We start from the raw sequence: 16,530 nt of genomic DNA on the forward strand, positions 1-16,530 counted from the left end.
CTCTACCAACTGAGCTAAACACTGCCCCTTCTTGAATGTGTTTTAGGATTCAGGTCTCTCAACTACTGCACTGAAAATACTGTCTATAACATCACATGATCAGCACTCAGCCAATGATGTGAGATCACATGATCATGTTGCCTTTATTTAGTTATTTACAATAACTTCATCTGAGATTAAACAAACTAATTCTTTGTAGACGTCATGTCAGTCTGGATCAGTTGATGCTTATTATATCTTATCGTATTTTTTCAGTGTAATGACATTCCCTTTATTCTAATGTAACATCTCTTTTAAATCCCACTGTGACAGGAGTTCATGTAAATTGTCTTTATTTATGTCTGTGTCTAATTATGTGAGAAACCTTTAACCTCCTAATGAGCCATAATCACTTCTGACATTCCATTTAAAAAAAAAATCAAAACACAGTCTGGTTCTTGTCTTTTAAGATGTTTTTTTATTGTTTCATATTAGTAACAAGTACCTGTAACATATTGCCAGAGAGTTATCATAGTGGAATAAGAGAGAAAGAAGAGTTCACTATTACACTTCAAGCAGTGAAAACTGTCCAACATTCAGTTGTCAGAAAGACACAGAGTTTAATACTCGTAAGCTACAAGTAACTGAGTTTACAGTATGGTAGAGAAAAGCATGCATCAAAGTGTGTATATGTATGAGAACAGTATATTGGAGAGGTGTGCATGTGTTGTATGTGACAGGTATCCTCACAAAGCCAGCTCTCAAATATGAAATCATTAGGAGCTTTTGAGCTGACTTCATCATCATCAAAAAAAGTGAGCATTGAAGATTTTGGCTGGCTTTGCATGACACGGTGACAGTCATGTGTCTGTCCTCACTGTAGAGAACAGCTGTCATAGAACACGGTGCAGACACAGTGCACAGTTTGGAGGGCAGGGAAGGACAAAGTGAGCTAATGGTTGCATTGCTACAGTAACAATTCTTAAGATCGAGGCTGGCTGCAGAAAGGCTTAAGGGGCACACCACTGCTTTTACATATCAACTCCACGGAGTTGCAGGTTTTGCATGGGAAATCAACATTTTTTATGTAATCTGACTGACATTGTCCTCTGACTTAATGAATTGCAATATTAAACTAAACAGAAACATGCTAGTTTTTGTGTCATCTGACCACTGCTTTTTCAGCGGCGCTGAATGAATAATCATGACACAGAACCTATCTGAAGAATGTGTGGAAGCATTTTGAATTCAGCATGACAACAAACTGTAGAAAAAGTTAAAATGCTTACTATAATGTTTACTTGTCACTCGATGGGGCAGTGCTCCTGGAAGCCAGCGTTTATCTTAAATGCTCATGATTATTTCTCTTTGCAATGCTCGTGCATCTTTTAAACAGCAAACAGTGTAATGACAGTATCACACAGTGAGTGACTGTACTGTGTGAAAGCACACTTTGTAAACCCCACCCCAATTTCCAGACCTGCATGCCCTACACCTAATCTAGTGACACCACCTGTGGACCTTTCTGGCTCTGGCACTGTGTACATCCTCCTACTGTCCTGCCAACTTAACATGACCCATCACCACAATAGACTGTCATACCTCAAGCACTATGCGAGAACCCCCACCAGTCTGTCTGTCTGTCTGTCTGTCTGTCTGTCTGTCTGTCTATCTATCTATCTATCTATCTATCTATCTATCTATCTATCTATTCTTATGGGGTGTACACAATGTCACACACGACTGTACAGTATCTTATATAACAACACAAGCTCCAATTTTAGAAAAACAGCCCCAACTTTACAAAGGAGCTGTTAGTTGCAGGGCTGCAGCAGCTTTAGATTGTACTGATGTTCCCCTCGCCATTGCATCATCTATACAGTCTGGTAGCCAGCTTCAAACAGCAGTATGGGACTCTAGTATAGTATAGTAGAGCAGAGTCATTCAGACGTTTGGCATCTGTGTGAGCCACGATTCTATCAGGTGCATCTGTATTGTTTTTTCATGGCCATAAAAAACATTCTCACACACTTCACTCTTCGTCTAATCCATCAAGTCTTATTTGAATTCAAATTCTGTCTTAAAACACTGAAGACATGGTCTCCGTAACATTTAGATCAAATCAAATCAAATCAATTTTATTTGTATAGCCCAAAGTCACAAAGTACATTTGCCTCAGAGGGCTTTACAATCTGTACAGGGAGTGACACCCTCTGTCCTTAGACCTTCCTTAGATCGTCCTTAGATCAGGCCTGATTCAATCCTTTCCCCTCACAGCCTTTTTCTTACAAACATATATTTCAGTCTCAATACATAAAGACAAAGTCAATCTCAATCAATGCTACATCTTTGGTCAATTTGTATTTTTGCTACATGCCAAAGGTTTTTGCTTGATACTCGATACATTCAATGAACGGAAAGGTTTGTTTGTTTTGTGTTTGATTTGTGTGAAGTTCAGCTCTCAGCAGCCTGAGCATGCCTTTCAGTCCTCTGTGCTGTGACCAATCGCCCACCCAAAGGAGCTGAAAGCTGTGGGTGTTCCATACTCAGCTGCAGCTAACAGATTGGAGATGAGTACTGTGGCATGTCCCTATGGGACTGTGCAGGGTATAAGGCAGAGAGAGAAGCACCATTTGAATTACAGCTGACAGGGCAGAGAGGTTATCCATGCACAATTCTTACAAGGTGAGCAGATCAGTCTGTTCCTCCATCACCATCAGCAGTCCCTGGACACTCAAACAGCATGTTCAATTCAAAAAGCATGTTAAGAAAATGTAAAAGTGCCCCAAAACAGATTAATTTGACTTTACTTTCATGAAGTCTCTTTCTTGTCGTGACTCCAAGACTACACAGTTGTTCATCAGTCTCTATTATCAATCAGATGACCAAGTTTCAGCATTGGCAACTGTTCTCAAAGTCTGGTTGCACAAGATCTGTCTCTGTCAGCTAGTCCATGACGTCTTGTGAATTAGAAAGACACAGATCTGTTCATACTACACTGGGTATCTGCATGCATGTGCAGTTGGCACACTCAGGCTCAGACAGTACAGTTTTGAGCAGCAGGTCTACAAGTGTTTGTTCTACGTAAAGAGTAGAGCCCTAAAATCAGTAGAGCTTGATTAATGCTGTATTCTTGATGCTGATACCACTTTCATTTTTTGGGAATTTGATTGTGAGACATTGGCCATAGGGGTCTTTCTGGCCTCTTGATTAAAAATGTGGCATGAACAACAAAAAGAGATAAACCCCCTTGAAGCCTGACCTTGATATTGTAATGTAGACCTGCTGTTGCCAGACTCATCACTAAATGTTGCTTAAAAAATGAGTGTTTATGAAAGTTAAAGTTTTAGAAAGAAAGCACAGGGTTTCTACTCAAAGTTTCATATGTCCTGCTGACTGAAGACTGCTGATGACTCTGACACTATCTACCTGAACTTTTATTTACCGTTAACAAGAGCCTGCACTGCAGTATATTTGCACAACCAACCTCTGATAACAGTGTTGTACTAAGAAGACTGACTAGTGACTGAATGTTTCGGGACTTTTGGAGAAGGAGTGACACAAAGGGATTGTGGATAGAAGCGTATGATTCTCCAAGGCAACTCATGTCGGGCAGTTCATATAGGACTGCACTGCATCTGTCAGATATGTAACACACTCATTGTATAGGCCACCAACATTTATAGCTCATGCAACACCATCTCCTTCAGTATCTGAAAGGATATGATGTGATGAGAGTTCAAACCCAAGAGCCAAATTCCAAAATCCTTCATGCACCTCTGTGTAGATACAGACTACCCTATCAGACACTACTCAGGTCTTCAACAAAGCATGATGGTAGTTTACCAGGTTACCAATCACTGATCATGCCACATCCATGTGTGTCGTTTGCTTCTTCTACCTTCTTAAAAAATATGTAGGCTTCTGGCTGGCAGTGTAGAGGCGGTAGAAGAGGAATCAAATGGCTTGGGGGGTAACGAACCAATCATCAACAACAATGAACTTTGTGCATTTCAAGAGGCGTGTGAGGGTCCAAGCATTAGCTGAAATTTACATGTTTAACACCGTCGCCAGAACCATGCAATGGGTCCAAGTCAAAACTGTGACTAGGAAACTTTGAGCTATATGCACGACATATTTTCACCCTCACACAACCAACTGCAAACATATAATTGTACATTCTTGTTGCTTCCTTCCATTATACATGATGTGAATGTGCCATAATAACTATGTTTAATGTTAGAGTATGAGATCACTAAAGTCCACCACAGAAGGTTCAGTAACTCTGTCACTCTGTCAGTCACTCTGAGCAGTGCTATACAACAACAGACAGAAGACAGTGAATTATTTCAGGTGCAGCCCACACTCCCAAATAAAAGCTGTCTCATTCAGGAATACACAAGACTGCTGAGTCATTAGGAAAACATACAGAACAAGCTCAGTCAGCAGGAAGCAGTAACTATCTACAAAACGTTAAGCTAAGTTATTAAGAAAAGTCAAGTTGGGTACAAAGTGTAAAAAGAGCAGGTGAAGAGTGTAAACACACGCATACACACGCACATACACACCTAAGAGTATAGATTAATATGAAGCATATTTATGCTTTTACGCACTGCTAGTAATACAAACACAGAACTGCTCACAGTAATATGTACAACCATCACAACTTTCCAAAAGCTGTTATCCTGACACTATTCAACATCCTAAAGCTAACTACTGAAGCTAATTTCATCTACACGGCTAAAACATACTTCTGATTTTTTTCAAATGCATATTATCACAACCAGTATCGTCTTTGTGGCAGTGCCGACTCATTCAGACTCCTCCCTGACTTCACACATCTGTCACAAAAAACACTTTCCCACTTTTCTCTTGTAAATCTTGCTGTGTTGGTGGCCATTTTGAACCGACAGGGTCACCTGTCAGTCACATTTTATAGCTCTGTAGTACAAACTTTTTTTTTTTTTTTACAAATTTGAAATGGAGTATGCAACTTTTTTAAAAATGTAATACTATAATAATCAAATTATGACATCATATACACCATATATTCTCTTATCTGGTTCAATTTAATACCAATTATTGGACAGTAATCCAGTTAAGGCTACTCTGTGGAGTTTTCAGTGTTGCTGTGGAGCATGTGTCCCTGCATGCTGCTTAAGTGCTCCCCATTCTTGCTATAGTTTCGTGCTATTCTACAGATGGACAGTTGGTGGCAGTAACGCACAAAGAAATGGAACAATGTGCCATCAGGTCTGAACAGCTTTGTTAATGTTTGATGGTCATTGAACGTGTTTGTTAGGCATTAGGGACACACATTAAAAACAGCTCTTCTGTTGTTGGTTGATATCTGCCTGCTGCCACTGTCTCAAATCTGTTTGGCATATGTATAAAATGATGTCTGCAATTTTTCTCACAATATCAATTCAAAATGGCCACCATGGGATAAAGACAAACTTGGCGTTCTCCTGCACATACTGGCACCTCAAAGCTAACACAATAGAACATAGTACAAACAACATTAGCTCGTAGTAATTGTATCTTCAACAAAAGTCACATTTTCTGCCCACTTTTCTGTCCACTAGCCTCGTCGCAGCCTGCTCTCTCCAGAAGTGCTGAGGGTTTTTTTTTCCAAGCAGCTCACCACTGAAGAATTCAAATGAGCACAAAAAGAGACGATACACACTGTGCATGTTAAGACCTGAACAGCACTTCTATGCTACATCAGGCGCGGTGAGTCCATTTTAAAGTTTCATGTTTGGTGCTACCTGAACTCTGAGCACAACTGGACCAATTTTGAACTTTCTCTTTTTCTTCTTCAACTCTTCAACCAGTCAGCCCTGTACACAGAAGCTAATGGATGCTTCACTGACACAAACCCAAGCTTCTCCAGGCTTCCTTCATTGGGCGTTGTCATTAAAAGCTAGTTGAAAAAACAGGGTTTATTTATTTATTTTTTTAAATATTAGGCTATTTACACTATAAAAAGTCACAGGTTGTAAGTAGATAAATGTTTAGGTGCCTTATTTTTACTATTGCAAAAAAGATCCAAATCTGAATAAGGCAACTTTGTACATTAAGATAGGCAACATGAGGAGGGTGTAGATGGATTAGCATGTAGGAACTAATGATGTCACATGACGTAAACAGTTAGTTACCTGCAGCAGCTCCAGTTAATCCACAGTACTCCACCAGCTAACAGTGGAGCCCATTAAAGGACAACATATGTACCAAGTGTGTCAAAATGTAATTCAACCCGTTGGGAGACTTCAATAAGCCCTGATTATTCATCAAAGGAAAAACATACAGTAATCACTGATTATGACCTCATAATGATAACGCAGTAATAAATTAAATCAAAATATCACATTTTTTAGGAATAAGAGAAATTCATATTGTTTGTCAACATCATATTGACATGATGGAACTTCAGTTCTATGAGTACATGCTTATTTTAAGTTCCATAAACTGGCGGCTGTGATAATAAAGGATTATACTTTTCATCACAACACTTCAGCTGCTGCAGGCCTTTGAATTGAAGTCTGGGAATATTGTTAAGTGTTCTTCAGTAACTCTCTACACATCTGTGGAGCGAAATACAGAAGTCCAAGTCATGGATTCTCTAAATTCTAGATTTCCAGATTCTAGATTCTGCCCAATTGAATTGAATTATAAAGCAAATGTAAATTACAATTAGCCTATAAATGGCTGTTTATGCTGTTGTATTTTTATTTTATTTTTTTGGGGGGGGGGGGCAAATGACAATCTGCTATTTGCCATAAGGGGGAAACAGAACTGCTGTGTTCCATTTAGATGAGATACAATGGGACATCTGTTCATGTAAAAAACACTGGGCATATCTCACGGTGCTCCGTGGTCATTTGAAGTTCAGCTATTTAAAAATTCTCCACAGAGCACTGAGCATCACTGACATTATCAGGCTCTGCTTTGGAATCAAGCTGCAAGTCACTGACCAGGGTCAATCAGTCACCTCCTACCTGAAATCCAGTTCACTGAACAGCTGACTCCCTGTGAACTTGAAGCACTTTGACACACACCCATAGATGCCCAGCAGTTTATAGTACGATGAACTGCTCTTTTTTTTCCCCAATATTCCAACTTCACTGTGTGTCTGGAGCTCAAAGTGCTCCAACTAAAGCCTCAGCTCACTGCAGGCAAATCACAGGCTGCATGCTGAGAACTGTAAACTGTCATTGTTAGTGGTGTTCAAACAGTAAACAATAAATTACAATACAAACAGAACATTTGGCAAGGTTCCATACGCTGTCAGCTGTGTTTACAGCAGAGAACACAGATGGACTACAAATCCCAACCTCTGCAGCACAGAGGTGCATGTTACACAATAGACAGTCTATCCTGTAGCATGGCTGTGTATGTGTATGTGTGTGGGTGCTAGTGTGTGTGTGTGTGTGCAGGGGGGTTCAGTGGGGGACCTTTGTGTGTGTGTGTGTGTGTGTGTGTGTGAGTGTGTTACACAGCATTCTCTTCAGTGCGGGGTTCAGCGCTGGGCGGCTCCAGGAGAGTCTGCTGGACTGAAAGACAAAGCAAATGGCGGCACTTCATTCACGGACAAATAATTCCAGATTATTTTTCATAATCTGAGCATAGCACGCAGAGTGACTCTTGTATTTGAAGGGAACCATTTTGTATCTTAACACATCATTACGTTATGAGCCAAAAATTTTGGGCAGTCGTGCTCTGAAGTTTCTCTGATTTCTGACAAATAATCTGCTATGTGCCATAAGAGGGAAACAAAACTCCTGTATTCCATTCATATGAGATATAATGGGATGTCCATTCATGTAAAAAACAGTGGACATGTCTCACAGTGCTCCTTGTTCACTTGAAGTTCAGCTATTTTAAATTTGCCCAGTTGTCTGTACAGAGCAGAGCCTCATAATGTCAGAGATGCTCTCTGACATTATGAGGCTCTGCTTTGGAATCAAGGACAGTGCTTCATTCATGGACACTGTGTTCATGAGATGTGAGCAGAAAACAGAACACCACCTTGTGTGCTCACCTTGTGGTTCTGTGGCCACCACAGCCTCGGGGTTCTCAGCCTTCACCATGTCAGTGTTCAGGCTCTCTGTTACAACACAACAACACATCAGTGAGCATCAACACATACAAATACTGTGCTGCTACCACTGATACTAACAAGGTTTGAACTACTACTACACTTTGTAACAGTTTGTAAGTATTTGTTTTATTAATGTGTTTCAGAGTCAGCAGCATTCATACAGTGTTTACTCATTCAGTCAAACCTTATTGTTTTATGTTTAAAATGAACTTTAAACTTGAAAATGTAAACTCTGTACAGCTCATATAGTATGTTAGCAAGCTACAACATCAACATTATCTGTATCAGTTGGTAATAAATAAATATTTCTCATCTTTATCTAAGAACTGCACCAGTTCCCAAGGTGAAACTTCTTCTATCAACACAAAACGTTTATTTCTCTTAAATATTGTCCATGACCCGCCCTACTATAACTTTAATTGGCTTATCCTGATATGGTAAATGGACTGTATTCATATAACGCCTTTCTAGTCTTCCGACCACTCAAAGCGCTTTTACAGGACATATCTCATTCACCCATTTGCACACCGATGGCGCAGCCTTAAGGAGCAATTTGGGGTTTACTATCTTGCCCAAGACATGCAGAATGGAGGGGATCAAACCAGGGATCGAAACGCTGATCATCTGATTAGTGGGCGACCCACTCTACCTCCAAGCCACAGCTGCCCTGAAGGCAACGAGTAATAGCCAATAATAGGCAGAAAAGGGTGGGTCATGCTGTTTAATTAGCATCTTAATATGCCACACCTACAACACTAAGTTAGGTGTGTGTTGAATGAAACTTCAACTCATAAAAAACGGCAGCACTGCTGAGTGCAGTATGTGTGTCACAAACAGCTCCAGGATCTGCCGTTCTGATCATGATCATATGTCCAGCTGCAGAAGAACTGCAGAACTTTAGGGGCCTGAGTGTGATATATATATTCTCCCACTCACTTTGCATCATCTTTATCTGTTATACTGTCCTCCATTCAGACTTATTTACTAACTTCACTGAATTCATTATCAGGTCCTTCCTTATTGATTTCTCACTGTGCAGTGTTCCACTGATTTCTGTGGACACATTATTATCAAACAGTTATATATTTATATATATTTACACATCCAGCAGACACAGAGCACCACAAGCATTGATTTGGAGTCCTGTTTGTGTCCTTTCAGCTCTGTTTTGGTCATTGTACACTGACTGCTGATGACTGTCATATAGAAACCTTACGTTGTATACCAAAGCACAGCTTCTTCTTCTGGTAGGAGATGTAGCTGCTGATTGCACCCACCAGCGCCATGGCAACTGCACTGACAATCCCTGCAATGGTGCCCACTTCTGCTGTTGTCTCTGAAAACGCACACACACACACACACACACACACACATATTACGCTTAGGCAGCCAAACACACAGACTTTTTGTAACAAACAAAAGACGCTGTAAACCCACCATTGTTGTCATCATACTGGTTAATCTGGTCATTGTCACCACTTGAACGTCCACCTGTGAAAACACAGAGTACAAGCCACATGTGCTGGAATTCTATAACAACATGGTTGACTTCTAAAGGTGTAGACATTACCTTTGCCTTTGTCAGGTTTGTAGGTGTCGTCTTTACTAACATCAATCAGATCACTGTCAGAAAATGCACCTGAAACGAGACGAGAGATCACCACACTGAGAAGGAACAATGTCACTTAAAGGAAGCTGCTTAAAGGCACACCACACTCACACTGATGACTTTGTACAGATGTGGAGTTGTTAATGTGATGCAAACCATACTCCACATGTATACAAGATACAGACTAATAATAATAATAATAATATATTTTGAAGGTTGGCGGTCTTCAGTTTGGACAAAAACTACACCCTGGAAGCGCTTTCATGCAAAAAATAAATAAGTTAAATAAAAAGGGAGAGTATGTATGTGGGAGAACTTGAACAAGACGCAAGTGAGAAGAGGTCATGTGATGGCAAAGTAAGAAGTACCCAGTGGAGATGAGTGGATATATTCAGAATGGAGAGGGTTCAGTGTAACACTGGCATGGGTACTAAACAAGCGTACTGTTCATTAAAGCCCCTGTGTGTAGAACTTGTATATGACCGGATTATGATGAAATGTTCATATTCTACACATAGTGACTTGAATTCAAACACTCCACACATTTATTAAATTGTTTCACTTAATAAATGCAAGAAATGTTTTCAGTGATGAATTAGTGTTACCAAACTAATAGCTACAAGGACTAATCCTTCAGGAGACACTCCCACCCACCTCCCTGCCCCTTGTTCTTGTCCTTGCCACCAATGTCATTGTTGGGGTCCAAGGCATCAGCCAGGTCAAAGTCGTCTCCAGCTGCAGAGGTTTAAAAAGTCAGTGATCAACGTTATTGCAAAATCAGATCAAACACAAAGTCAAGAGAGTAACTCAAACACAGTTAGCTTATATATGTTTTTTTTTTATCAAGTTGAACTGTGTGGACATGTGTGTGCCCACATATACTGGATCTGTCTCAGACCATTATGTCACTCACTACAAGTGAACTCACTGAAGTCAACCTCAGTGAGAGACAGACATTTGGCCTCATGCAGCATTAAAGGCAAACAGGAAAAAAGCTGCTACTGGCACAGTAATGTTGATGATGTTACATGTGAACGAGCTAATATACAATCCAAACTTGAATATTAATGAGAATAATTCACTGATCATTCACTTGTGCTGCAAGTACAGCTGAGGCTGATCAGAATATCAGAGGTTTAACAATCTTAGATTCAAATCAGAAAAGATCAGAAAACTGTTTATAATAATATAAATCATGGTAAGTTTATTAGTAATATGAGAGTGAGTATACGTCCTACCCTATAAACACAGAGGAAGGAGCTTTCTCTCACCTGGCTTGGGTTTGGGCTTGCCTGGCGCCTTTGTCCCTGCAGGGACTTTAGGCACAACCTTGGGTGGGGCTTTGGTGGTAGTGGTGGTGGTGCTGTCGAGGTTGAGGAGATCCTCCAGATCTTCTGCGGAGAACATTGGCACCACTGTGTCATATCACAATTCTATAAATGTATAAATCCACTCACTTCAGTTATGATAAGGTTTGTTTAAAAGCTGTCATAGTTACAAAAGATAACACAGTGTCAGGAAGTCAAATCATAATCAAGAATATTTTTTATTTTATTATTTTCTATTTCCAAACTACACTGTTCAAATGCTAAATGATACTTAATGATACATCAAATCAAATCAAACTTTTTGGTCTTGATACCATTCTGGGCTCAGGAGGCAGACACGGTCAACACTTTTAGGAGTAGACTTAAGACTTTCCTTTTTGATAAAGCTTATAGTTAGGGCTGGCTCAGGTCATCCCTTAGTTATGCTGCCATAGGACTAGACTGCCGGGGGACTCCCCCTCCCTCCCCTCTCTCTATTTCTCTCTCTCTCTCTTTCAGGGTTATGCCTAGTCAGGCACGGTAGTGGTTGATGATGTAGTCACAGCTCCCTTTACTGAAAACTCTCTCTCTCTCTCTCTCTCTCTCTCTCTCTCTCTCTCTCTCTCTCTTTCTCTCTCTCACCATCCAGCAGGTTCTCATGGATCGTGGCTGCTGCTGTGGTCCTGCATGACGTCCACTACATATATTACTACTGTCATTATTGTTACCATATCTCCATTACAGTTTATAGTTAGTTTATGATTTGCTGCTGCTGTGCATCTATGTCTCTCTATATCTATCACAGGTTCCACTGCTACTGTAATCATTTTATCATTCATTGTAATTCATTGTCATTTTATCCGTCGTTGTAATTCATTGTCATTTTATCATTCATTGTAATTCATTGTCATTTTATCATTCATTGTAATTATACAATATGTTTGTGTTAATTTGTCCTGTACACGTGACATCCATTGCACGTCTGTCCGTCCTGGGAGAGGGATCCCTCCTCTGTGGCTCTTCCTGAGGTTTCATATACCTTTTTTCTCTGTGCTTCTTACCTCCTGCTCCTCCTGCTGGTGCTGCTGGCTTCGGTGGAGCGGTCGCTGTTGTTAAAGTAAAAAATGAATTATATATCATATTTATACACTTATATAAAGATTTTTCTTACCTGCTGTCAGTCATCAGAGGATGTTTTGAATGCAGGTTACATATTTCCATTGTTTTTTATAATTAAAAGTTTGTTTGATTTTTAATGAAGTGTGTTTAACTGATGTACACACAAACAGCAATCCTAACTTAATGCTCTGCCATTCACTGTGTGCACAGTATGATATGACCAGTATATATACAGAGGATGGAAGGACCTTACATTTCTGTTCATGTGACAGATGCACATTTCCACAGGTGAGCAGTGTTCTGTTGTACTTACGTGTTTCATCGTCACCATCCAGAGCATCAGCCAGGTCCAGGTCCTGAGACAGGACTGCAGTCCAGAGTGGACACAGGGGTGGACAGAGGAAGCAGACATGTTACACTGAAATCTGACACATCAAACAAAAAATGATTCATGCTGTGTGAATGTGTTGAAACTCAAACTGATTGCTTTTATTTCAGCATCCTATACTTTGTGGATGTGAGAGAGTGATCAGAGAGTGATCACCCACGGTGCACTAATCCTCGGTGTGTTTGTGTGTGTGTGTGTGTGTGTGTGTGTGTGTATTGTCTGGATTGCAAAGCATTTACCAGAACGCACACAAAAGCCAAGACAAACAAGCTCCGGCTAACCTCAGAGGCTGCAACAAACACAGTGTGTGTGTGTGTGTGTGTGTGTGTGTGTGTGTGTGTGTGTGTGTGTGTGTGTGTGTGGTGTGTGGTGTGAGACAATAACCACAGTTCAACATGCTCTCCTCCGCCTACAAATGACTTTCTACAGTGGTAGCTGTCGCATTTCTAACCCTGTCACTGACACAAACTGTAAGTGAATGAGTGAACTGATGAATAGACATCAGGCCAGACGTCATTTTGACATACCAAGTACCATTTCCTTACCAGATCCAGATATAGTATTTCTATAAATACAAGTAAAATAAAAAATAAAGCTACATTATCCTTTAAATTGTCCAAATAAATCAATAAATCAAACAGCTGTGAACTCAGCTTATAGTCTAACTCTGACTGTTTGTTTGATGAGCCACACCTTTTATTGTCCCAATCCAGAGGAGTCTCTACCTGTGACTGATTATTGTTACATTGTTACAAGTTTTTCCTCACTCGAACTGAGGGTCTAAGGACAGAGGGTGTCACTCCCTGTATAGATTGTAAAGCCTCAGAGGAAAATGTACTTTGTGACTTTGAGCTATACACATAAATGATTTGATTTGAGTTGATAAATATATCTGCATCTCCGCCCGCCCAGGTTCAAATGAAAAATCTCTGATGTACTGTGAAGGGCTGTGCTGCTCAGGCCGTGGAGGTGAATATGCTACAGCCACTAGATGGCACTGTATAGTTACTGGTCAAACTAGATTTCTCAACTAAGGACTGGTTGTTCTTCAAACTAACTAGTTCCTGCAGACCACTGAGCACTTTTAAAGACACAAGTGTTCTACTTGCTCCACATTAAAGTCTGCTATCATGGGAAGCAGCAGAGGGAGGCCACATTCAACAACTTCTTTCTTTACATCCAATAGTTTCTTCCTGTTGGTGCGCTCAGATAAAACTGTTTTCTTCTGTGACTCAAATACTACAATTTTTCTAGCACATAATAAACCTGTTATTACCCTGTAAGGTGGAAAGGCACCCTACAGGGCACGTCATCATGTTTGATCTACCACAAAGACTTCCAGCTGGAGGTTTTTACAGATGTTGGTGTTACTGCATATGTGGGACAAAGAAGACAATATGTGTGGCTGGTCAGGTTACAGGAGGGACAAGTTAAAGTACTCTTTGAGGTCTGCTTTGGCATGATGCAGCTGTGCCTTATGATTATATTATAATAACAAATCATAAATTAATTGTTTGGGCGTGTGAAAGTCAGATTTGCTACGAGCCTCCATTATCTTACTTCCTGCATCCCTACAGAGGCAGAATTCCTCAGCACACTGCACTGTGGTCTGATCACATGTTACCTCATGTAAAATGATTCCAGTGAGCTGCACACTCTGAGCTTCACTTCTTTTAATTTAGGAAGAACAGAGCACACACTCAAAAACATTTAGGCCAAAATGCGGACTTGTGCATTTCAATTACATAGTTTAGTATAGTTTTAATATTAACAAACTTAATGTGAAGCAAGTAATAAGATTTATGTAATAGTACTAATAAACTCAATGTGCTTCCACTACACAGTAGTGTAGTAGAAACTCCAGGTTTATGTATTCAGTTTTAATAAAGCCAATTTGTTTGCCCAAACACAACAGTGAAAATGAATGGAGCATTTTGAGTTTATTAGTACTGTTACATAAATCTTATTACTTACTCTTATTACTACATTTTTTGAGTGCAGGTAGTGGATACTCTGTGTTGACAGCAGGCATCAGAGTCATTATCAGAGGATAGAAAGATCAGAGAGTTGCAGCAGATGTGTGCAGAGATGGAGCTCCTGCCTGCTCCCTGTGTTTCCCCACACAAACTACAGAGAACTGTATATCAACCTTAAGATAACCCTTTATTACAAAGCCATACTTACCATTCACAATATTCTGCCAAACCCAAAATCAATTCACATAACCTGCATATCATTTGCATAATTTATCACATTGCATTTTCTAGCCGACCACTGACTGGATCTTTTTTTTTTTTTTTTTTTCAGTTTCGATCACAAAGAATATGTCAAAGTGCTGCAGTGACACACAATGAAACTTCTATTCATCATCACCACTGAGTGACATCATTTTCAGCATGGCATGTACAGCTGTAACCCAGACAGACAGACAGACAGACAGACAGACAGACGGGTTCCTCTGGGTGGTGCAACATGACTTTAATATCTTTAATATCTGAAATTACCGGACCGATTGAAACAAACTCCACATCATCCTTAATGTAATCATGTATTAATCCATCTATTACAGTTGCTTAACATAAGACCCGGACCGAGAGCAAAGGGAGCCACAATAAACTGAGCTTAAATTTCATTTGACGTGTAATAAGTCACAGAAAAGATGATTATTAATCAGAGAGGATACATAATGAGTGGATCTCTGCTCTCGGTATCTTTAACGTGTGCTCCCAGGCCGGTGCACCGTTACTCGGCCTTGAATCAAAGTGCGGCACAAAAGGCAGAACATGTGGATGTGCTGAGGTGTGCAGGACAAAGCGGAGCCTCACCTTCCAGCGGCAGCAGCAGCGCCAGCAGCAGGCAGAGCGAGCGCAAGGAGCGGGGAGCCATGACCGACGAGTCCGCACACACACACCGACACGCACGGGAAGTGATCAGAGAACGGTTAATGAACGAGCGGTTCGTCTGTCTGCAGCCTGCCGTTCAGCTCAGGAAAGCCGCATAAGGCGTTAACTATGGCGCTATGTGACACTCCCACACACTGCCATTTCCTGGCACCCCTTTCAAAATAAAACCCTCTGCCTAAAGAGGAGCCGTTTGGTTTTACAAAGTGTAAGTGAGAAACTAAATAAACAGTTTTAAGTGACATGGCAGTTTCAGTTGTGTCCTGCAACTAATAAATAATAATAATAATAATAACAACAACAACAACAATAATAATAATAATAATGTGTGGTTTGCCACAGTTTATACCTCTCATGTATTACAATGAATGATTGAATACATTATTTTCCATCATTAGTGTATGCGTGGCTGTTGTTTTATAAGTTGGTGCAACCTGTCCTAACTGTCTGCACACAGGCCAACACATCACTACAGTTAGGCTACCTGTCTGTCAGACACACTGCTGGACTCTTCAGCCTCACATGAGACATGCAGGTTTGTAGCCTCATACATATTCTCTCTCTACTCTGACACAGTTTTCAGCTAAAAGTTACTTCAGATCAGTAATTTCTCCACTTATAAGTATGAAGCATCACTGCTGGCAGCCAATGGGACTAGAGCAAGTTGTCACATGCAACCCCCAAAATCTGTGAAAACAAATTGCCACAGAACCACCATGTTTGATGTTTGTTATATCTTAGCTTATATATCTTATAAGTTAACTTAAATAAGGCATAAAAGTATAAGCAGATACTTTATTCTCTCTTCTACCATGTATGTAAGTAGTCACATACATAAGTAAGTAGTTACCACAAATGTATAATTGTGATGATTTGTGTGTTTTTTGAGTAGTGAATAAAATATTACCCATGTGAGAACAAAAACTTTGACTTGAAGTGACATTCACATAGCAAATACTCACAGTAGATACAGAGTGACATGATTACTAACAGTATCACCCACTAACAGTATCAGCACACTGTCACTGGAGGAAAAGACACTTCGGATCTGAGAGAAAAATTAGAATTCAGTTGGAGCACCTCAACAACTTGATGTAACACAGTCGAAGGCACTTTGAAAATATTTG

At 40.2% G+C, this 16,530-nt stretch overlaps 1 protein-coding gene across 2 annotated transcripts; it reads right to left on the reverse strand.

Moving 5' to 3' along the window:
• Window positions 1–68: 68 nt before the first annotated feature.
• Window positions 69–15,534, reverse strand: cd99l2 (CD99 molecule-like 2). 2 transcript variants are annotated; one of them, XM_010754053.3, is made up of 10 exons: window positions 15,329–15,531; window positions 12,429–12,482; window positions 12,058–12,102; window positions 10,961–11,083; window positions 10,344–10,424; window positions 9,651–9,719; window positions 9,518–9,571; window positions 9,297–9,416; window positions 8,021–8,086; window positions 69–7,532 (listed from the first exon to the last, which is right to left on the reverse strand). In XM_010754053.3, exons 1-10 carry the CDS (start codon window positions 15,387–15,389, stop codon window positions 7,471–7,473), a joined length of 735 nt encoding a protein of 244 aa, XP_010752355.1. In that variant the 5' UTR covers window positions 15,390–15,531; the 3' UTR covers window positions 69–7,470. The 2 variants fall into 2 exon arrangements, 1 of the variants encoding a protein (XP_010752355.1); XR_002041802.2 differs by having other exon boundaries at window positions 7,489–7,532; window positions 9,358–9,416; window positions 15,329–15,534.
• Window positions 15,535–16,530: the final 996 nt, after the last annotated feature.

This window comes from Larimichthys crocea, unplaced genomic scaffold (genome assembly GCF_000972845.2).
Source record: "Larimichthys crocea isolate SSNF unplaced genomic scaffold, L_crocea_2.0 scaffold27, whole genome shotgun sequence".
NCBI lineage: Eukaryota > Metazoa > Chordata > Actinopteri > Sciaenidae > Larimichthys > Larimichthys crocea.